Below are 24,422 nucleotides of genomic sequence, written 5' to 3' on the forward strand. Positions count from 1 at the left end.
ACAGGTTTGGTGATGGTTGGGGAAAGCACTCGATTGGAATCAGTGGTGGTACCGATGTGTTCCATGGGGTTTTATTTTGAGGGACAAAGGGAGTAAAATTTCCAATTTTCATGGAAATTAGAAAGAGAGAAAATCTCGGATCAGATAAAAGAAGGAACCAAAAAACGAAGGCTAGCAAAAGAAAATCCAACTACAATAAGAAAAACCAGCACGAGGGATCGCACAACATTGGCTGGGGAGGACAAGCCAAGTAGAAAAAGAGAAGGGGGGGGGGGGGGGGGAAAGAGAAACAAAACGAAAACAAGAATCACCGACTAAAAATTAGAATAAACGTCTAGAGATTTGGTTCAGTAAAATAATAGACTTGATACAACATAAATATGAAATATATATTAAAATTTAATATTACAAATTAATCATGTTTAAAACATATAAAATAGTTTAGAAAATAATATAGTCAAAAAAGTAATATTTAAGAAAATTAAAAAAACTTATTAATAATAATTAGTCTAATATTGGATACACAACAAATTAGGACAAAAATATCACCATTTTTTTAAATATATTTTTGACACTATTTTATGAATTATTATCCGATGAAAATCACCGATTCAATTGCAAGTTACTTTGTTATTCCCCTCCGTTTTTTTTTTACGATATAAATATTGATTTTCCATTTTCATTTATGAAAATAGTAGGATCCAAGTAGGTCCAAATCTAAAACTATTCAAATTAAAGTACAAATCAATTTAACAAAATTTAAAATAACATAAAAATATAGTATTTGAATGATTATTATACACATAGTTTTAGTCCACGCTGTTAAATAAATATATATTTTTTAATTATTATTTTGCATAAAAGTTTAGAACGATATGAAAAATTCTTTTAAAAAAATTCAAAATTTGATTGTTAAGTCGAAAATTTCATTATATTTATCCTTATGTTTTGAAATTCAAAAAATTCATATATAATTTTTATCTTCTAAAAAATTATAAAATTTGATAAATAAATTCTTTTATAGAAAAATAATTATTCTAAAATTTAAAATTTAAAAAGTAATTAAGTAATTTCCAAATTTTAAAAAATAGTCGGGATTAAAACTAAATACATAAAAAATTTATATGAACTAAAATATATTACTTTCTAATAAAAACTAAAAATAAAATTTAAAATATTTATATATAAATGAAAATGAAAAATCAATATTGATATCGTAAAAAAATATAAATTAAAATGAGTAATAATAAAGTAATTTGCCATTGGAATGGTGATCTTAATCAGATAATAATTCATAAAATAGTGTCGAAAATACAAAAATTGAATGAAAAAAAAATTGGTGATATTTTTGTCGTAATTTGTTGTGTGTGCAAGAGAGAGTGAAAAAGGGGAACGAACCTGTTGTTGTGAAGATTTAGATTTGAAGTAGCACAAAAGCATGATTTCAATGCAACACACCAGCTCCGATTTTTGACCTAACTCTCACGATCTCGGTAACCCTCTTCCCTCTTCTTCTGCTACCATTTTCATTTCCACCATAAAGATGAAATTTTTAATGTTGATTTTCGTTTTCTTTGTGTAAGTGTTCAAATCAGAGGTTTAGCGTGCTGTTTGGGAGTGCTTTGTATTGAATTTTGAGTTCAATTTGAATTGGGTCATGTTATAATGGATCATTGAATTCGTTGTTACTGTTTAATTAGATTGATTCAATGTAAAGGTTGTTTATTTGATTCTAGATCTAAGGTTCTGTTTAGAGAGTTTGTGGTTGATTGAACTTAGTTTGAGAATTTTCACATGTGGTTGAATTTTGGGGGAGGAATCAGTGAGTGATGTAGTTGCTGGTTGGAGTCATGGTTTTAAATTGCGGTCCGCAACCGCAATTGCAGCCGCAATATTGCTGATGCGGTAGCCTCCGCATCCGCATCAGGCCGCAATTGCGGTGTGATTTGTAATCACACGTCCCACAACACTATAATTCACATCAAACACCTTCAACCTTATTTCTTCACATATTTTCATCAAAACTAACATTTGAGAACCTAAAAACTCAATTTACATGTGATTTGTAATGTAAAATATTGATTTTAAGAGTTTTATAATGATGTTTTTCAAATATCTTGGGTTTAAAATTCACGCCGCAACGGCCGCAATGCGCATAGCAGCAACCGCATTGTCCGCAACCGCAACACCCGCAACCGCAACCGCATCCGCGACCGCAACCGCAATTTAAAACCATGGTTGGAGTAGCTTGTTGTTCCAGGTGAATTTTAGTGTAATGATGGTTTGATAATGGAGAGAGTTGAAGCAGTCTTGGTTTGATTTCAACATGTATAGGCTATTGATGATAAAGTTGAATTTGTTTGTGCATAATTAGAATTTTGAACTGCGGTGTTGTCAATGGCAGATTGCTGAAAGTATTTTTCTACAAGATTCTATTTCATAACAGTTTGTCGTAAGTTTGTGTATCATGGAACAATAGGGCTTAGTTAAAATTCCAATATGCTATGGCGCTATAGCGCTACTATAGCTGCTATTTGATAATGCTTCTTGTTCATGTATGTATGTATGTTGTTTGTATGGAGTTTTGGTTGACCCTTAAGCTTTGATTTATATTTTAAACTTTGTTGACTTGAGATTGGAATTTTTGTGTTTCTTAATATCCAAATTGCCTTGTAATTGTATTGGTTGTCTGTTTCAAAATTGCATTTCTTTGGGTTTTGTTTCATTTCAGAGTTTTATTTTTGGTAAATGTCAAGCAGGTTTGCTTGGCAAAATGGGACATGCAAAGTTGCAAATGCAAACTGGTATCGATACAATGGAAGAGGAAGCTGGGCAGTGTGCTGCGGGTTTTCCTAGCAGAACTACTGTGGCGTGCATGATCAATGCAGAAATTGGTGCTGTTTTGGCAGTCATGCGAAGAAATGTTAGATGGGGTGTTCATTATATGTCAGACGAAGATCAATTAGAGCACTCTCTTGTTCAGTCTTTAAAGAACTTAAGAAGGCAGATTTTTTCGTGGCAGAGTCATTGGCATGTCATAGACCCTGTCTTGTATCTCCAGCCTTTTCTGGATGTGATTCAATCGGATGAAACTGGTGCACCAATTACTGGTGTTGCTCTGTCATCTGTTTACAAGATCTTAACTCTGGATGTAATTGATCAGAGCACTGTCAATGTTGGGGATGCTATGCACTTGGTAGTTGATGCTGTCACAAGTTGTAGATTTGAGGTGACTGATCCAGGATCAGAAGAAGTGGTATTAATGAAGATATTACAAGTTTTTTTGGCATGTGTGAAAAGTAAAGCATCTGTAATGCTGAGTAATCAACATATCTGCACCATAGTAAACACCTGTTTCCGTATAGTTCATCAAGCAGGAACCAAAAGTGAGTTGTTGCAGAGGATAGCACGCTACACAATGCATGAACTTGTTCGGTCTATTTTCTGTCACCTTCAAGACATTGACGTCACAGAGCATGCATTTGTAAATGGGAGCACTGCTTTAAAAGAAGAGGTATAAATATTGTTTTACTTTTGTCATGTTGCATTCAATCATCTTTTATTTTGTGACAATTCCAAACGGTTGCTACTTGTTAGTGAGGAACATGATTGTAAGGAGAAATAGGGATCTTAGGGTGGTGGCACAATTCAAATTTGTGCTAAATTTTTATGTATCGATAATGTGTTTGGTTCACTTATTCTCAGCTGACAAAACTGAAATCGTTGAAACTTAAACTTATTTTCTCTTCTTACATAATTGTTTATCACTTATTTCAGCTATCTGCTTTCCATTAGTTTATTGTTTCCCTACATAAAACAGAAAGGAAAAACATTTTTCTTTGAAAAAAGAATGGGTTATAATGCCTCTCGTGCATATAGTATACTATATTACTCAAACTTTATTGCCATCATCCTAAAACAACCTAAACCACTCAATAAAATCCCTAAATATATCATCGAGTAGAAACTAATATATAAACAGGAAAAAACTTTAGAGAGAACAATTGTTACAGGTTGCTTTTGTATTTTTACTAGTCAGGGGTCGAGAGATTGTCTTGATGAATGTAAATACTTATATTTTTACTGTCAATGTTGCTAACTGATTTAGTGGTACTAAATTTGAGACAGGGAACATGTATAAATAAACTTGAGTATCTAATAACTTATAGTTTTTTCTTTGAGGGACAGATTGATGATGTGAAAAATGAGCATCATTCTACAAACACACAATTGGAAAATGGTAGCTTGATTTCTGCAAGTGATAGTCAATCTGTATCCACAGGCATTGCTTCTAATATTGTGAGTGATGCGGCAGCCATTATAGTGGATGCAAACACAGCTGCGAGCAGTGGCAAGGAGACTGATCTGAATGAACAGCTCATGAATGAACCACATGGGATTCCATGCATGCTGGAAATATTTCACTTCTTGTGTTCACTCTTGAACGTTGCTGAGCATATGGGAATGAGTCCTCGGTCAAACACAATAGCATTTGATGAAGACGTTCCTCTTTTTGCCTTAACTTTGATTAATTCAGCCATAGAATTGGGAGGTTCTTCTTTTCACCGACACCCTAGGTTGTTGAGCATAATTCAGGATGAATTATTCTGTAATCTTATGCAATTTGGTTTGTCAATGAGTCCCCTTGTACTTTCCATGGTAAGTAGCATTGTTTTAAATTTGTATCATCATCTTCGTACAGAACTCAAGTTACAGCTAGAAGCATTTTTTTCTTGTGTAATTTTGAGGCTTGCACAAAGCAAATATGGGGCTTCATATCAACAACAGGAAGTAGCCATGGAGGCACTTGTTGACTTCTGCCGGCAAAAAGCATTCGTAGTGGAGATGTATGCTAACTTTGATTGTGACACGACTTGTAGTAATATCTTTGAAGACATTGCTAATTTGTTGTCCAAGAGTGCTTTTCCTGTGAACAGTCCATTATCTTCCATGAATATTCTTGCTTTGGATGGTCTTATTGCTATAATACAAGGAATGGCTGAAAGGATAGGTAAAGGATCTTTGAGTTCAGCACATTCTATTGAGAATCTTGAAGAGTATACTCCATTCTGGCTTGAAAATTGTGAAAACTTCACTGATCCAAATAATTGGGTTCCTTTTGTTGGTCGAAGAAAGCACTTCAAGAAAAAGTTGATGATTGGAGCCGATCATTTTAATCGTGATGCCAAGAAAGGTCTTCAGTTTCTCCAAGGAATGCATCTTTTGCCTGACAAACTTGATCCCCAAAGTGTTGCCTCTTTTTTCAGATACACTATTGGGTTGGATAAGAATCTCATTGGTGATTACCTTGGACACCATGATGAGTTCTGTGTTCAGGTTCTTCATGAATTTGCTAGAACATTTGATTTCAAAGACATGGCATTAGATTCAGCTCTGCGTATATTTTTGGAGACTTTCAGACTGCCTGGAGAATCACAGAAGATCCAGAGGGTGCTTGAAGCTTTCTCAGAGAGATATTATGAGCAGTCACCAAATATCCTAGCTAACAAGGATGCCGCTCTCTTGTTATCTTATTCAATTATATTGCTTAATACAGATCATCACAATTCACAGGTCAAAAAGAAGATGACAGAAGAAGATTTTGTCCGAAATAATAGGCAAATAAATGGTGGCAATGATCTACCCCGAGAAGTCCTGTCTGGGCTATATCATTCAATTTGTAAAAGTGAGATCCAGACAACTCCTGAGCAAGGTTCCGCTTTTCCTGAAATGACCCCAAGTCGTTGGATTTATCTCATAAACAAGTCAAAAGACACAGCTCCCTTCATTGTTTCTGATTGCAGAGCACACCTTGATTATGATATGTTTGCCATATTGTCCGGTCCAACTGTTGCTGCCATTTCTGTGGTATTTGACAATGCTGAAACTGAAGAGGTGTATCAAACATGTATGGATGGATTCTTAGCTGTTGCTAAGGTATCAGCTTATTATCATCTTGATAGTGTACTAGATGATTTGGTTGTGTCACTTTGTAAGTTCGTCACTATTTTGGATCCTTTATCTCCCGAGGAGTCAATTTTAGCCTTCGGAGAGGACACAAAAGCAAGAATGGCAACTGAGACTGTTTTCACTATTGCGAATAGGTATGGTGATTACATCCGCACAGGGTGGAGGGATATTCTTGATTGTATTTTAAAATTTCAGAAGTTAGGTCTTCTTCCTGCTCAAATGGCCAATGATGCGGCCGAAGAGTCAGAAACTTCCACAGAAACTGGGAATGGAAAACGCAATGCTAACTCTTTATCTTCATCTCAGCTTTTATCTGTTAGTACTCCAAAGAGATCTTCAGGATTGATCAGCAGGTTTAGTCAACTCTTATATCTTGGTGCTGAAGAGACAAAATCAGTACCATCTGAAGAACAAGTTGCTGCTCAACAGTGTTGCCTTCAAACAATTCAGAAGTGTCACATTGAGAGCATATTTACCGAGAGTAAGTTTTTGCAAGCTGAATCTCTATTGCACCTTGCAAAAGCACTCAAAAGCGCAGGAGTGAAACCGAAGAAAGGGAACAACACATCCGAGGACGAAGATACTTCAGTTTTCTGCTTGGAATTACTGGTAGCAATCACTCTGAATAACCGAGATAGAATTGAACTTCTTTGGCCGGATGTTTATGAGCATATTTCCAATATTGTGCAATCAACCGTGATGCCTTGTGCACAGGTAGAGAAGGCCGTTTTTGGACTCTTAAGGATTTGCCATCGCTTACTTCCTTACAAAGAGAACATTACCGACGAACTTTTACGGTCCCTGCAACTTGTCCTGAAGCTTGACGCACGGGTCGCTGACTCATACTATGAACAGATTACACAGGAAGTTAGTAACCTTGTGAAGGCGAATGCTTCTCATATTAGATCTCAGCTAGGTTGGCGGACAATAACATCACTGCTTTCCATCACTGCTAGACACTTGGAATCGTCCGAGGCTGGATTCGATGCATTGTTTTTCATTATGTCAGATGGAGCCCACATACTCCCAGCTAATTTTGTTCTCTGTGTAGATGCTGCAAAGCAATTTGCCGAGTCTCGTGTTGGACAGGTTGAGCGGTCTGTAGTGGCACTTGATCTAATGGCAGGGTCGGTCAATTGTCTTGAGAAGTGGACTAATGACGCTAAGGAAGCAATGACAGAAGAAGAAGTGGCAAAGATGTTGCAGGATATTGGGGATATGTGGTTGAGACTCATACAGGGACTAAAAAAACTAAGTTTGGACCAAAGAGAAGAGGTTCGAAACCATGCGTTGTTATCGTTGCAGAATTGCTTAACAGGATCCGTTGCGATTCATCTTCCACATGACTTGTGGTTACAATGTTTTGATCAAGTCATCTTCACCGTGCTTGATGACCTGCTTGAAATTTCTCAGACACACTCTCAAAAGGACTACCGGAACATGGAAGGAACACTTATTCTTGCCTTGAAGCTCTTGTCTAAAGTTTTTCTCTTGTTACTCCAAGACCTATCTCAATCTACAGACTTCAGCAAATTATGGTTGGGTGCGTTAAGTCGTTTCGAAATATTTATGAATGTGAAAATTAGGGGAAGGAGAAGCGAGAAGCTTCAAGAGCTTGTACCCGAGCTTCTCAAGAACACTTTGCTTGTTATGAAAGCTAGACGCGTACTAGAGAGAAGCAGTAGTAGTGGTGATGGTAATAGTTTATGGGAACTGACATGGCTGCATATAAATAATATCGACCCGTCATTACAATCCGAGGTGTTCCCTGAGCAAGATTCAAAGCAATTGGAGCAGAAACAGACTGAACAAGTTGGAGATAGAGGGTCTGCTGAAAATGTTTCTGTGCATTCAAAAGAAGCAGCAGACCAAGACGGTACTGGTAACTGTGTCGGTTAATCATAGGTGCAGTGCTTCTGTAGCTCTACCCGATTCAATTTTTCTGTGTCCCTATGAACCCATGATCTCAGTCCTTCATTGGTTTTTCAATTTGGAGGTTTTCTGGGTTCTCTCGTAAACCAATTCTGCAGAACATATATACCAGAGATGTCATTCAGATCATCAATAGGATGCTTGCTTGATCGATGATGGTAAGATTTTTGGTTGAAGATATGTTATAGCTTGTGAAACATTTAGAGTGCTCCACTTTGTAGTATTGATGATCCTCATAGTCATAGAGATATCACTCCCCTCTCCTTGAGTTTACGCCTGAGCTGGTTAACTGCAAATTTATTGGAGGTTTTTTCTTACTAAATTGTACAGAACTTGATATTGCTACCTCTTAGCTGCTAGATGCGAGGTAAGTTACAGACAACAAAAGTTTTGAAATTGTCATAAATGTGTATTTGAATGTCCATGGTTATGCATTCATTTGATTTTCACCTCAGAAAAAGGTATTGTTGGTTTGATCTTGATTTATCAGTACTTCAACATAATGCAAACAAAAGCAAACCCAAATAACCATACAAAAAGTAAACACAATGCAAAGGGAGGAACTTTTCTCACCCCAAAATCACTTTAGAGAAACATATTTGGAAAAAAAAGTTTGCAATTTAGAATCATTTACAAAGAACTCCATTTATCTCATTCCATTTTTCTTTAATTGAATAATTAAACCTTGAACGTGTATAGTAATAGGAGCTAGGGATTGGTATTTACACCCTTCAGTTTTTTGATGCACCCCACAATTCTAACTTATATTTTTGTCCATAATACCCCTTGCAATTTAGCATATTCAATTTACGGGCTGTTAAAGAAAAATCCAAATTTGAATTCTGACTAAATAAACTTTACTTATCCTCCGACCAAGCATTAGATTACCAAATTCGAATTCTGACTAATTAGACTTAACTTATCTTTTGATCGAGCATTAGTGAATGTTTGGTTCCACTTCTATAAGACTTAGAATCAATTCTAAAGATGTTGACTGTTTCGGGATAATTTTGAGGTATTTTGTTTTTTAATAATATATTTAATTCTGTCTTTAGAATTAATTTTAATTGAAGTTAGAATTTGTAGTTTTTGCCTCTAGAATTGATTCTAGGTAATTTTTACACCAACATTTATCGTTCAACTCACTTTTACATAAATATATTCAACAATAAGTCTATCTATTATACCAAACTCAATTTTGTTAAAATGAATTTTACCAAACTCAATTATGCTAAAATCAATTATATCCACTATCAATCTAAGCATACCCTTAGATTATCATAACTCGTTGCCATAAAGGTTAGAATAAAAATAAGAACATGTTAGTGCACAAGGTATGACTATTAAAAGTCAATATCGGTTTGCCTGCAAATGACAGGAGTCAATATTATTAGGTTTGACAGAATGACAACATCACCACAATTAGGTTTGACGGTATTCTGGTACTCAATGTGATAAGGGGGTATAATAATAGAATTTATAATATTAATTATTAGTATTGTTATTGAATTCTTGTTGTATTTGAGCTTTTCATTCATTATCTATTATGAGTATTATATATGCAGTATCGCTAGTGGTTATAACATTTCTTCGTGTAAAAAAACTCACTCAATATTAATGTTCAGTGATAAAGCAAGTTCAATACTAATGTTATATATATATATATATATATATATATATATATATATATATATATATATATATATATATATATATATATATATATATATATATATATATATATATATATATATATCACATTTGTCTTATCTTATATGGCTTCTTGTTCCAAATGTGCAGGCACATGAACAAAAGTACATTAAGTTGCTTCAATATTGCTTTATGTCACCACAAATGACAAATTAGAGCAATATCATTTCTCTCTTGGTAACTTGTATTGTACATGGCACTTGTTCTTTCTATTTAAGTACAAAAATGGGATAATAATAACAATATAATTGAGTCATCTAGACTCAAAGTCTAACTGATTTAGTCAAACTAACTAATATATTTCAAAATGATATTATTATTAATTAAGCCCTTAACTTGTTTGCATGCCAAACATAAACTAAAATACTAACAACAACTTAGTGCCAATTTGCACTGCATGATTCGAAGATGATTTGTTTGAACATATAGTGTCATTTGATATTAATTTATTATTATGCAATAAGTTCTGAAAACCTTTTTGAGAACTCACTCACACGTGTGAATGATCCAAACATTTTTTGTTTCTTTCGTTGGATGGACTTGTGAGTTAGTATTATAAATGCCATCACATGTGTAAGTTGTAGAGATCGAAAATTACTCTGTTTGGAACATTGTAAAAGAGGTTATTTGAATATAGGAAAGAGGGAAGAAGAAGAAGAATAAGGTAGTACTAGTGAAGTGTCATTTATCAAAGTTACTATCACAACCAATGAGTAGATTAATTATAGGATGAAATGTCTGTTTAGTTGTTTTCAATGTCAAAACTCCTACACTACACACGTGCTAGGTAGCTTCTATTGTCAGATCCACCTCTACTTTCTCATCATCTCAACTGCATTTAACTTCTACTTGGGAAGAAATGAGAAATAGTACACTGTTACAAATTAAATTACACACTCCATATAGTAAAAACCATCCATCGTAATAAATAAAAACAATTTGGTATATGAGTAGAGTCTAAGACTTTTTAACTTCACTCTTCTACGTAAGTGATGTTGAGTGGAGGACAATTTCAGGATCAGGCACATTATGGTAAAAAGTCCTTGCAACTAGGTATGGTAATCAATGTTGAAGTAATAATAGTTCTAATTTAGTTTTTATGATAATATAATGCTAAGACTAAGAGAATGATTTTATGGTCTAATGTTTGATATATGTGGAAAATATTTAAGTGTGGGTTTGGAATCAAAGCCATCCACCGCCACCTCAAGTACAAGAGCTTCTCACCGTAATTTTCTCTGGTAGACTTCAAGCTTAAGTTCAACAAATTTCGTTCTTCTAATAGAAGATCAAGTTGTTATCGTTATTGAGTTTGTTCTCGTACAATCTTTAGTAAAGTATTTTTCTCTAGAGGAATAACTTAGTTGTTTTTCTTTCTCAATGTTCACATTTGAGATACATCTAAGCAATAGTACAAAATGTGCAATGATACAAGTTTTTTGTGATAAAAATACAATGTCATGTGCAATAAGACATGCAAAGAGTATAAAGATCGTAAAATAGACTACGGTAGATAATACAAAGATCTCAACGACTCTTTTATCAAAAATCAAGATCAAAGAAAAAATTAGCAAAAAAAACCTATATAAAGACTTAACTTCTCATTGTTTTATTCATCACATTGAATCACATTACACACCATTCAAACAATTGTGAATAAAATTTTGAGAATCAACTTGAGTAAAGAAAATAACTTTCAAAGAAAGAAATGAAAGTGCAATCACGTTATCGTACGGTATCGTTTATTTGTTTTGATGTTTTTTTCAATTTGAATGTAGTTGTTTTAGTCTATTTACGTATTTGTAATTTGTTTATCATTTAATACTGGTGTTCTTGTACTTTATTCATATTTTCACTTGTATTGTAATCGCTTCGGCTATTGTGTTACTAAATATTAAGAACCCTCATTACTCAATAAATTAAATGTTTGATCCATGATAATGTTTCTTTTTCAGGCTAGCAAATTGCTCTTTTGTCGTTTCACTGGGTGTGGCTTGAATCACAAGTTAGAGCTCTTAAATCAGGATGTTGAGTTGCTTGATTCAAGTCAAATGTTAAATGTGATTCGAATCATGAACCTTGAGAAAATTGAAATTTTCCTCTGGATGAATTGATTTGGATCAACAAATGAACTTGGTTTGAATCATAACCTCACATGACTCGAATCAAGTGTTAATTCTGATTAGAATCAGATGTCTCCATGAAGCCAAGTTTGGACTCTGCTCAAATTGATTCAAATCAAGCTATAACTTGATTTGAATAACAAAATCTTGTGATTTGAATCATAGCTTCACAAATTCAATTTTCCATCTTAGATTTAAATAGTTGTTTCTTTGATGAAAATAATAAGTGTATGAAACATGCGGGTTAAACCCATAGAGAGAAAATGACAATTTGTCTTTTCTTCTTTAGTGTATCTATACCCATCACCATGAATCTTTCTCTTCTTCTCTAGAACAACTTCTTTAGTTTAATCCATGTCAAATTTACTTCTTTTTATTGCATCTTGTTCTTGTACAATTTGTTGTTGTTGTTTTGAGTGAATTAGAGAGAGTCAGTTGATTAATCTTGTTGTGCTGCTCATGATTAATCAAGCTCATGATATAAACCAAGAATCAAGACCCATTTATATATAAATTTGAGATAATATTGTATGTGTGTTCTTCATTCACATTCATCTGATCCCTTGACTAACACCCTCTACTACAAAACGCACAAGCAATAACGCTCAAGTCACCACGGTTCTTCCAAACACCGTGGTGACATCTCAACTCTCAAGCGCTAACATTTTTTATATTTTTAAATTAAAATTTGTTAGGATATAATAACGGTTGTTATGCTTACCGTGGTCATAAAATCAAGCTTTCATGGATTCGAACCTCAACGTTGTAAAATATTTATTCCTTTAACGTTAATGCACGCCTTTTCTTTTTTATTTAGTTTTAAAAAACAAATAAAAGGGATATCACTACGGTTGATTTGCACAACCGTTGTGACACACACATAAAATAAATAAAAGGGATATTACTACGATTGATTTGTACAACCGTTGTGACACACACCATACACAGACACACACACACACACACAAACACAAACCTATCATCACGGTTGGTAATGAAAACCGTTGTGAGAAATTTACCTAATAAACTCTTGCTTATGGACAATATTGCCGTATCCTTGACAACAAAATCCTAACACCCATTTTTTCTCTTCTTCTTCGTCATTAGCTTTCTTATTCTACAGAATAACTGTTAATCTTGTTCTTCATAATGAAGGCATTCTTCTTCTTCTTCCTCCTTATACTCTTGTTTTTGTGTATGTTGTTGTTATGTTTCACATGATTTTCATAAGAATTTTCTCTTCTTCATCATAATTAGCTTTGTTGTTGATAAATATAGATAAATTTTTGTTGACATGATTTTTCAAGATTCATCTTCACCACCTTAACAAAGTGCATGTGTGGCTATCATACTTATGATTTGTGTAGACATGCCCGTTTTGCTCGTATTTTTTTGCTAGGCAGACCAAGATTTTAGGTTCGCAACTTCTAATATGTCCACCCCGCCCTAACTCGTTTTTTTGTGGGAGTGGACATTAACATGAAAATTTGCAATTTTTAAGTTTAAAAGGTGTAATGCCCGCGGATCTGCCCCGCCCCACACTCATTTTTTGTGGGGTCAAGTAAGATTTTAGGCCCACATCCTCAATAAAGACTGTCCGTCCCATGTTTTTGTGGATTTTTACATGGCAAGTAAACGGGAGGGACATGCCTATTTGTCACCCCTAGAATTGCCACATAACGAATACTTGTAGTAGGTTATTGTGGATAACAAGGTTATTGGATCAAGATCTATAGAGGTCTTGTTTTTGTTAATAGTTCGTTGAAAGCAACATGTTTGTATCAAACTTAACAAAATAGTGGAAGATAGTGATTATTGTCTAGTGAGTTTTGACACGTTTGAAGAGTCGAGTATGAAAAACGAGGGCGACTATATAATTTATTGAATTATATTTGTAAACACCTTATCAATTAATATCTATTGATTTGATTGTATTTTTTTTAAAAGATTAAGAGTTAATCAGATTCTTTAAGACGATAAAAAAATTAAATTTAGATAAGTTCTTTGTATTTGAAATCTAAGATATATGTCACAGATCCGTTCTTTATATTTGACATCTAAGATATATTTCATTTGGACAATGAAATATTTTAAATAATATCTGATTATAGTAAAAAGCTCTATGTGTGAGGAGATTGAAACTAGCTCCAAATTATGAGGAAGAACAAGATAAACTTTATAGATTAATATACCTTTTCTTATTTTTTTTATCATTTGATATTTGTGATTGACTTAAATTTTATTTGAAAAAAGCCTGAAAATATTTTAATCATTCAATACAATTGAAATCCTCATTTCTTTTGTTTTTTCTCATTTCCAATCAACTCACCCGTTCTCCAACTATTGGTCGTTGTCGGCAAATAATCAGCTGATTAGGCTTTAACAACAAGATTTTTTTTGTTAGTGTACATATTTTTTTTCTTGTTAGTAATGGATTTCAATTTTTTTTTCAAATTTTTTATATTAAGTTTTCCTTAAATAAATTGCTAACAAAATTTATAGGACTACAAACTTTCTTAATTATAATACAGTCTACAATTATATATATATATATATATATATATATATATATATATATATATATATATATATATATATATATATATATATATATATATATATATATATATAAAATTTCTTAATTATTAATAATTCAATATTCTATCCTTAATTTATATAAAAATAAGTGTTTTAAAAACCGGACTGATCATCAAACTGGTGAGGATACTGGACCACTGGTTCATTAGTCGAACCACATGACTAAATTGAATTAAACCGGACAACTTGGTTGAATAAACCAGTCCCTATTGCAATACTATATATTTATTAAATCGGTCGAACCGGATGACTCAGTCTTTAAAAAATATCACAACACCTACAAAATTTTAAAATATCACAATTTCACATGTTTATTCTTTACATTCAAATTCTAAATATAATCATCACTCACAAAAAAAAAATACAAAATATCAATTTTAGTAAATTTTAAACTAGGTCTAATTGCAAATAGGAGAAAAATTATTCCGAAAAACAAGGTTTGAATAAAGTCTAGTTATATTTTAATTATATATATTTTTAAAAAATCATGAAAACAACATCGTATTATGCATGTATTTGAACCGCCGTTTTTCTAAAACCGTCTGTTTATTGTTTTTTTCCGATTTTGATTGGTTTTGGTCGATTCTCACTTGTTCAATAGTATATCTAATCTAACAATCAGACCACACTGATGACCCCTCTGGTTCTCGATCCGACCGGTCGGTTCGGTCCAAATTTTAATACATCGATAATAATAATATAATAATATACTTGTGCAATAGTACTTCACTTTATTACCACTTCGATACCCAACATTTAATACCATGCACAAAGTTAGATGCTTCCTCGCAACCAGAATAAACCAAGCCTCCTCCCCCTCCACATTCTCCACACCAATCAATTTCCTGTTACCATGTGAACATCCCAAATATAGAAACCATATCGTGAAAGTTTACCTGAATTCCCCTCGTACACACCAATGAATCTATCTACTACTAGTATTCCATCTACATTGTAAACAACATAAAACAAGTCAAATACGATATTTCATCAACTTAGAATTCTCAAACAATGTCACAGCTTGTGACGTTACCGTATACTCCCTCCGTCTCATAATAAATGTCCTATTTGAGCAATGCGCGGTTTTTAAGAAAATGATTGGATGTGTTGGTTTTAGTAAAAAAGTTAATGTCATTTACTAGAATACCCCTATTAGTAGTAGTTGAATAACATGAAAGTTACTAAATAGGGGTATAATAGTGGAAAAATAATAATGATTGATGCATTGGAATTGTAAATGGACAATTAATTTGAGACAAAGAAAAAATGCAAATGGGACACTTATTATGAGACGGAGGGAGTATTATGGAGGAACGGTCATTGTCACTATATTACGTTGTTATAAGGTGGCTATCACTGTTTTTATTTTTGTTTTCTATAAATGATAACATTCTTGGGATTCCAAACGTTGGTGAAAATTTGGTTATTTTTAGGTTTTTAGGTTGTTGTGTGTTTTAAGTGTAACAGGTGGAAATATCCTTTCCAAGACTAAAGACAAATGACGCGTTTAGTTTACTATAGGATAGATGATGTGATGTTTTTGTTTTTGTCCTTTCTCTTTTATTGTTGAAGTGTGTTAATTTGATTCTGTGTGGTTAGTTGGGTTTTTGGAGGTGTTAGAAAGAAATATGTTTTGTGGGAAATAATTAAGTGTAGGGTTTGGGATTTATTAGTATGGCGTGATGTGAGTTATTAGTAGGCGGTTAACGGAGAAAAATTTAATCAAACCGAATTAAATTATAGTAAAAATTTATTCGAATTGAATCGAACCGTTTCAATTTATTACAAACCGAACTAAACCAAAATTATTAGTTTGGTATACCGTTTTTGAAATTCTGAACTATATCGAAACGTTAGAAGACAATTTTTCTTAAATCGAAACGTTTATCAAAGAACCAAATTGTTAACATATTTTTCAATTTCTTTAATAAAAAAATTAACTTGTTTTAAGCAATTTCATTTTTTAGTTTTAGTTCGGTTTGAGTTCAGTTTTAATTTGATTCGGTTTTAGTTACACTTTTAGTTTTAGAATTATTTGTACATAATGATTTAGTTCATTAACCAAATATAACGATTCAATTATTTTAACTTCAGTTTGATTCGATTTGCCAGATCAGTCTGATTCTTATTTTTTTTTAACAACCATAGTTATTAGGAGGAGATGAAATGACGTGAAACTTAGAGGCAGCTTGATTCTAGTTTATCATTGTTTATGTTGCACAATAGTGCAAATATCCATATCCATCTTTAGTCTAAATCCATATTCATCATAAGTAAATAAAAAGATAGTTAAATAAAGACAAAAAATTATCATGTTAAATTATAATTCTACAAATTTTTATAATAGTGTTTATGAAATCAATATTTTAGAATGATTTTGCCAAAATTAAGATATATTATGATTGCAAATATTTATCAACATCCGAAGCAACTTACATATTACAATTTACTCCCTCCATCCTACAATGAGTGATTCTTTAAAATAAAATAATGTCTTAAAATGAATGTCTTATTTTAATTTTCAAGACATTTTTTTATTCTAATTTTACCTTCTAATTAATAAAAATTTCACCATTTCCAATACATAATAAGGGTACCATTAGTAAAAACAATATTTTTTTTTTACTTTTAAACTTTTTTTTAGTCGGTGTGAAATGGTGTGCTTGATTACTTATTGTGGGAGAAAATGAGTAATATTTAGTTTTGCCATTAAGTATAAAAAAAATCCTATGACTTTTAATTTAGAAAAATAATAGTTTGTTGTTTTCCATGATATTAATCCAGTTAACCAGCGATAAGTTAAATATACAAAACACCAAATTTTAGTATGGATGGAAGAAAATAAAAAATGTGAAGTAAGAAATACTACTAAGAAACAATTTCCTTTAAAATTTATTTGGAAAGATTTTGAAAAATAACATTGTCCCCATAAAAGATGTTTTATAATTGGGAGAGTTCATTTTAGGCCTAAATGCAGTTTTTTCCTTTCAAGATTTTTAATTATTTGATTTTGTTTCTATAAGTTTTAATTGTTTGATTTTAGTCCTTCAGATTTTTTAAATGATTAAATTTAGCCCTCCAAGTTTCAATTGCTTGATTTTAGCACTTGAAGTTTGTCAATTATTTGATTTTGTCTCCTCAAATTTGTCCCCTTTTATATTTGAGTTCTTTAGTGACATGTAGAACTTCTCTTTTTATTTTTACTTGTTCTCTTTCTTTTTTTAATTTTCTTCTCTATAATTTTATTTTTCTTTTTTTAATAGTTAAATTTTGAACGTAATATCTTGAAAATATTAAATATTTCTTTTAACATATACTTGATAGAAAATTGTTTTGACAACAAAAAGATAGACTACTAGCTAATTAAAATAACAGATTTTTTGGTCAATAATATACGTACGTCAACCTTTTAACAAAGTTATTTTGGAATATAAGGACAAACTTACAATATCTCTTATAAAAAATTGAAATTCTATATGACCTGTATGATTGTTAGACTTCAAGACTTTATGCTTAAATATGAGGGAGTTATTGACCAAAGAATTTGTTGTTTTAATTAGCTAGTGGTCTATCTTTTTTGTTGTCAAAACAATTTGCCATAACGCATATGTGGAATGTAATATTTAAGATTTTCAAGATATTACGTTCAAAGTTTAACTAATAAAAAGAGAAGAAAAGTAGAATTGTACAGAAGAAAATTAGAAAAAAAAGTTTGAAAAAAAAGAAAGAGAAAAAGTAACAAAAAAAGAGAATTTTAGTCAACATGTTATTAGGGAACTATCAAATGCAAAAGGTACAAATTTGAGGGGGAAAAATCAACCAATTGAAATTTGGGGGCCAAAATTAAACAATTAAAAAACTTGAAAGACCAAAATCAAAAAATTCAAAAATTTAGGAGTCAAAACTACATTTAAACCTTCATTTTACACCGTCTAATTAACGGGATAGATATTATTTGAGAACTTTTCTTAATAATGTCAAAGGGCTACATAATTACGAGAAAACCAAGATAATAAACATTGTCTTCTAGGAAAAATTTAAAAAAGCATGTTACGAGTTTGCCAAATATCGACAAAGAATATATTTTAGCTCGCACAGCGATAAAGGCCCCAACTCTTTCTTACCATCCAAGTAAAAACAAAAATTCTCTATACTGTCAAATATTGGTGAGTATATGATAAGTGGATGGAGAATTAAAACTCAAACCCGTCCCAAACGGGTTCGAGTTGGATTCGGGTATCCCCGTCCCGCCACATCTATTTAGCAAAATTAATTTTTTTAATAAAAATATTTATTTTTTTCAAAATCAAATTACATTATAAATGATAAAATAAAATAATCTCGCAAAGTTCTATAGATACATTTCAAATAATTTAAATAATAAATACAAACCAAATTATCAAAACATTGACCACATATTTAATATTCTAATTTATCAAAAATAAATAATAATATACATAATTAGTTAAATGAGGCGGGTTCGGGGGGCAGGTTATAGTGTCCTCATTACCCGACCCGTCCCCATATTTTGTAATTGGAGAAAACCCAAACCCAGTCAAAGCAGGTTTTCTCCGTCAACTTCGGGTCGGGTTAGGGTGGGTACCCGTGGGTATGGGTTTTGTTGCCATGCCCCCACTACAAATCTCAATAAGTATGAAATGATTAATGGAAGATATGTTATTCGGCCATTGTGAAAATCGTAAGTTTCTAATTTATGAATTTATATTTAAGTATACATGTTGCCATTTTTAGATTTAATTCTTATTCAAATTGTTGTTGTTTAGTTTCACAATGAGTCGGCCTGCTGCCAAATGTATAAATCATGTTATTCAACTAATGTATAAAAAATCTTGGAAGACGTTGGAGAATTTTCCAAGGAAGATAAAGATGTTTGGTTTGATAAATTAAAGGTATAATGAATTTATTTTAAGTTATTGTTATTTCAATTACTTTTTTGTTATAATTATCTAACAATTTATTTGAATGTCATACAACATTGTAGGAAAAGTATACGTAGGACGTAATGGATGAATATAGGATTAAAGCTAATTTTTGGAGCAGAACATCAGTCTAACTTTCAGACAGGCTTAGGCGTGCTAGACTTGGTTGGGAAGAACAAAATATTCTTCCTAACTAGATAGGCAAGGAAGTATTTGATGAACTTCTTGTCTGTTGGGATTCATATGATTTTAAGGTAAAATATGAAAATGCAAAGAAATTGAGAGCATCTAAAATGGGAGGATGCCTTAATGCAGTAGGAAGTATTAGTATCGGCGACATGCTCGACAGATGGTAATTATAGTTATTTTTAAGTTAGATTTTGATTTATTATATATTTTTAATTAAAGTTAATTTTATTAATTAGCCTAAGGAGAATGGGAGACCCCCACGAATTAATGAGCTATTTGTGATGACTCGTACCAAAAAATCGGGGGAGTTTATTGATGATTGTTCCCAGAGAACTTTAGTAAGTTCTTCATATTTCATTATTTAATTCTTGTATATAACTAAATTGTTAAAACTATATATAATTTAACGGCAAATTTGTGGCGTGATTTTCACGTGGAAAATGAGTTGCCATATCGCTCTTGTCGCGTGTTTGCTCACGTCGCTAATTGATGGTTTGTGACGAGATATTGTTGTTTGTGGCGTAAAAATCACGTGGCTATATTTCACTATTTCATTTAATTTAATTCTTGTATATAATTAAATTGTTCAAATTATATTTAATTTAATGTTTTTATGTATGTATAGGAGGAGTATCAAAGATTGCTCGCACAATTTCTAGTTGAACATCCTCAATATACTCCGATAGGTTCAAATCAGATTGATACACGTGTGGATCTTTATATTTGAAGTTTAGTAATTGGCAGGAGGGGAGCTAATGGTGTTTTTTTGGTGTTGGACCTTTGGCCGCAACTAGAAAAGGGGCTAGAAGTTTGTTTGAAAGAGTTGCAAATGGGAAAAGAATGTCACATCCACCATAATTGACACCCGAAATGATAGAAACAATGAGACAATTGGCGCTAACTGAGGCGTGATGCGAGACAACGGAAAGTGAGGTGACACTAAAGGTCGAATTCGAGGCAATGAAGAAGAGACGATTTGAGATGGGGGAGCAAATACGACAATTTATACTCTCACAAACGAACCAAACATATGGTTCATTGGGTGGCAAATCAAGAGTTTGGTGGAAATGGTGGAGTTGGTGGCTACGGGTGTAATCGGATCGGTTTGGACCGATTTCTGGTTGAAAAAAGATTCGAATCAATGATATTTCCATCGGTTTGGTTTGGTTTTCAGCATTTCTCAAAAATGGAACCGAACCAAACTAATCGGTTTGGTTCGGTTTGGTTTGGTTTGGTTGATCGGTTTACAATGTTTATTTTTTAAAATATTATATTCATCCGTATATTCTCCATTATCGTGTTTTTTGGTGTATTTTATACTATTATTTTTTAAAACATTATATTCATCTGTATATTCTCCATTATCGTATTTTTTGGTGTATTTTATACTATTATTTTTTAAAATAATATGTTTCATGCTATATTTGTTCAAACAAATTACAAGTTGCTCTTATTCTATACGAAATAGTGACATGATTTCCACTGCATCATGAAATAAATTTCCTATCAAATATAAAAGTTAACACTTAGTATCAGAAAGTTGGAAAGGGATTTCAAAGCTTAACATATAGAATATAACAAAACGCACATTCATTAACATGTTTCACACCTCAAACACACATCAAAACTATTTTGTAACAAGATCTAAATGAGTTTTGATGAAGAAAAAGAAGGTACAAAAATATATGAAAATTAACAAAGAGAACTTGAGCACGAAGATGACGACAATAACATATCATAATGACGGTAGTGAAAGGAACAATAGTTGTGGGCAGCAAGAGCAGCAGTTCTGTGAAAGCATAACTTTTGTGACTTATGGTTTCTACTGTCTATGTTTTAGAGTTTGATTCTAGATGCGTGTTTTGCTTAAAGGATGGAAGTGTAAACAAAGATGGATAATGGTTGGACCGATACAAAATTTGAGTTTAATGATGGGTAGAATAAAATATTTAGAGCGTCATTATTTCCATTGGTTCGGTTCATCGGATTGGCGGTTCCTAAAAACTAAATCCGAGAACCGAACCAAACCACATCGGTTTTTATTGGTTTGGTTCGGTTTTTGAACCAAACCAATAATAATCGGTTTAATTTCGGTTTGGTTTGGTTTGGATTGACGGTTTAATTGGATTTTTTTGATCCGCTTACACCCCTATTGGTGGCCAAGGAGCGGTAAATGATGAGGATGAAGATGACGACGATTTTGATGTTGATGATTGATTTTTTATTGTTATTTTATTTTTAAATATTAAATTTTGTATATTATTAATCATTTTTAATTGAAATTTTATAAAAAAATCATATTAATAATTGTTATTTGAAAATATTTTTATTATTTATTAATTTTTCATATTTTATTAATTTTATTTTTAAAAATAGTCTATGAAGTGGAAATCATGTGGCAAACTTCGACACATTTTCATTTATGTGGCGTGTTTAACATGACGCAAATATGACACATGTTCGTTTTTGTGGTGTGTTTACCACATCGTAAATCTGTTTACACTGCACTCCACTCCTGCGCCTATCTTTAGAATCCGACTTGTAACTGATTAAAGCTGGCAAATAACCGGTCTACCCCCTTCTTAGTAGCTAGTCACTCTAGAGACAACGACAAATATGTCAATACGTCAACTTCGAATCAGGTCCACAACTAGGGGAACATATCCTTGGCCTGACAGAGATATACAATAATGCTAATTTGAATACACCAATAATTAATTAGGATAATTTGATAAAATCACTGTTCTCTCTCTTTCATTTATTATTTTTTAATCTCTATTCAATTGCAATAAATAATATACATTACCATCAAGTACTTGTTTACCACCATATAAGCACAACATAGATGCTGTTGAATTGAGAATGATACATATATAATTAATCAGACAATATAATTACAAAATATATAATTTATATCACATTATGTTATTAGTGATAATCAAGGAATATAGTCATTGAATATTTTATCCAGGTTACATATGAGGAACTTGTACTGTTAGTTAGCTGGAATATACATGTAGCTGAAGTGATTTCATATTGTCAGTCACATACTGTCAGTAGTCTCTTTCATCACTTCAATATACCTTCCAGTTTTATCTTTACATTCCCTCTCTCCGGTCTCTATCTAAACTTTCAGTTTACTACATGCATCACATATTTATATCTCTCAAACAAAAATAATATTATAATACTAAATTTCAACTTGCATGTTTATTTTTTTCAAAAAACAAAAATCCAAGTTTAGTTTATTCTTTAGCTATTCCACTTGTTCATCTTTCTTTGCCTCACCCTTCACAGAAACTCTATCTCAGATGCTTCATTTTCCTTAAAAAAATCATTTTTATTCTTGTAATGTTGCTTTCATTTTTATGTTTGGCTTCTTCTTCACTCTTTGTTTATTTTTGCAATTTTTGGATCTGGTTTTTTGGTTGTTAGACGGCTATAGATATACTCTGCAAGAAAAATCCAATATATATACTATATATTAATTTTCACAGAAACCCTAATTAAATATTTATTAAATTATTTTAGTAAATTGTATTTTCCTTTGTCATTTTTCATTCATTGAACTGCATTTTCTGATTATCTAGATATCAAACAAACAAAAAAATAAAAAAAGAGAATTCATAAACAATTCCATACCATAATGAAGATATAATTAATATTCATATATATAAAGTTTGAAGATTTTCATTATATTCAATGTTTACTTAGGCAAATAAAAGGTTCTTCTCTTGCCATTTTTCAATAAACCTAATTTAAAATGACTTAAAATAAAGATGAACATGGACTAATACAACTTCACCAATCATCATAACTTGTGTAGAAATAGAATAAACTACTTAATAATTTTTTGTTGTTTCCCTAGCCTAAGTTCAAGATCTAAATCTTCCATTCCATGGTTAACTCCAAGAACAATTTCTGAAGGTTGTTGAAAACTCAAGAACCTTTGATGATCATTTGAACAAGGTTTGATGAAAACAGAAGAAGTGTTATTAGTCTTCAATCTTTTACTAATGATACCTTTTTCCTCACATGGAAGAACAACAGTTGATGATTTTTGTCCAAACATTCCTAAAGACAGACTTGTTTCAACACAATCCTTGAAATTGTTTTCTCTTGTAATATTAGAAGCTATCTTCTTCTGTCCCCAAATAATTGAAGAAGAATAAGGTGATGATGAGATGGTTGAGATCATTCTAGAAGGCGAAACGGATCGTCTTTTTGCAGGAAAGCAATGATTACCTAGTGATGATGAGTTGATGAAATCATTGTTGCTTTGAGGGCTAAGATTTTGTTTGAGTCTAGCTCTATCTCTCCTATGAATATTCATGTGACCACCAAGAGCTTGTGCAGACCTAAACTCTCTTTTGCAGAAGTTGCATGAATAGAATCTTGGTGGCCATATGCTTCCATTCAGTATACTCCTAGCTGCATCTTCTGCAAATGCTTTTTCTTCCCATGATTCAGTTTGGGCTTGTATTTGCCTTCTCTTCGTCCAAAACCAGTACTGATGATCAGAGTGAAATCCCTCCATGCAAAGAAAATTTAAATCTGCTAAAGATGAAAATAGTTAAGAGAAAATATATTGGACTATATATGTAATGTGGGAGAGAATAAGAAGAAATGTTGAAAAAAAGCAAGGGAAGTGAAGTGTATATAAATAACTTAAAGGGTGTCCTTGTCCATGTATTTATAATATAGTTGAGTAAACAGTTATTTTCATATTTGAGCCGTTCTCGCTAAAGGCTATCTCAAGTTTTTTTAAGTTCTGTGTAGATTGGTCGCAGTTTAATCATGACAAAATAAATAGAAGTTATATTTAATCAGGATTTAATCGTGACAACCAGACGCTATTTAACAACGGTTTAACTGTGATAAATTTAAAACCCTGTGTGATAATACATTTTGCACGCCTTCAAAGACGACTCTGTTCTCGGGTTTATAATCAAGTTATGTG

At 32.1% G+C, this 24,422-nt stretch overlaps 2 protein-coding genes across 4 annotated transcripts; one reads left to right on the forward strand and one right to left on the reverse strand.

Annotated features, from left to right (window-relative positions):
• The first annotated feature begins 1,297 nt into the window (after positions 1 to 1,297).
• LOC131620952 (ARF guanine-nucleotide exchange factor GNOM-like) lies at positions 1,298 to 8,362 on the forward strand. 3 transcript variants are annotated; one of them, XM_058892152.1, is made up of 3 exons: positions 1,298 to 1,493; positions 2,757 to 3,514; positions 4,183 to 8,362. In XM_058892152.1, the coding sequence occupies exons 2-3, from the start codon at positions 2,774 to 2,776 to the stop codon at positions 7,867 to 7,869; spliced, it is 4,428 nt and encodes a 1,475-aa protein (XP_058748135.1). In that variant the 5' UTR covers positions 1,298 to 1,493; positions 2,757 to 2,773; the 3' UTR covers positions 7,870 to 8,362. The 3 variants fall into 3 exon arrangements, with proteins under 3 accessions (XP_058748135.1, XP_058748134.1, XP_058748136.1); XM_058892151.1 differs by having other exon boundaries at positions 1,299 to 1,493; positions 2,760 to 3,514; XM_058892153.1 differs by having other exon boundaries at positions 1,299 to 1,493; positions 2,760 to 3,514; positions 4,189 to 8,362.
• Positions 8,363 to 23,240: 14,878 nt separating this feature from the next.
• Positions 23,241 to 24,088, reverse strand: LOC131617579 (transcriptional regulator SUPERMAN-like). Its single transcript, XM_058888843.1, has one exon. It carries the CDS (start codon positions 23,997 to 23,999, stop codon positions 23,301 to 23,303), a length of 699 nt encoding a protein of 232 aa, XP_058744826.1. The 5' UTR covers positions 24,000 to 24,088; the 3' UTR covers positions 23,241 to 23,300.
• Positions 24,089 to 24,422: the final 334 nt, after the last annotated feature.

The sequence above is a fragment of the Vicia villosa genome, linkage group LG7 (genome assembly GCF_029867415.1).
Source record: "Vicia villosa cultivar HV-30 ecotype Madison, WI linkage group LG7, Vvil1.0, whole genome shotgun sequence".
NCBI lineage: Eukaryota > Viridiplantae > Streptophyta > Magnoliopsida > Fabales > Fabaceae > Vicia > Vicia villosa.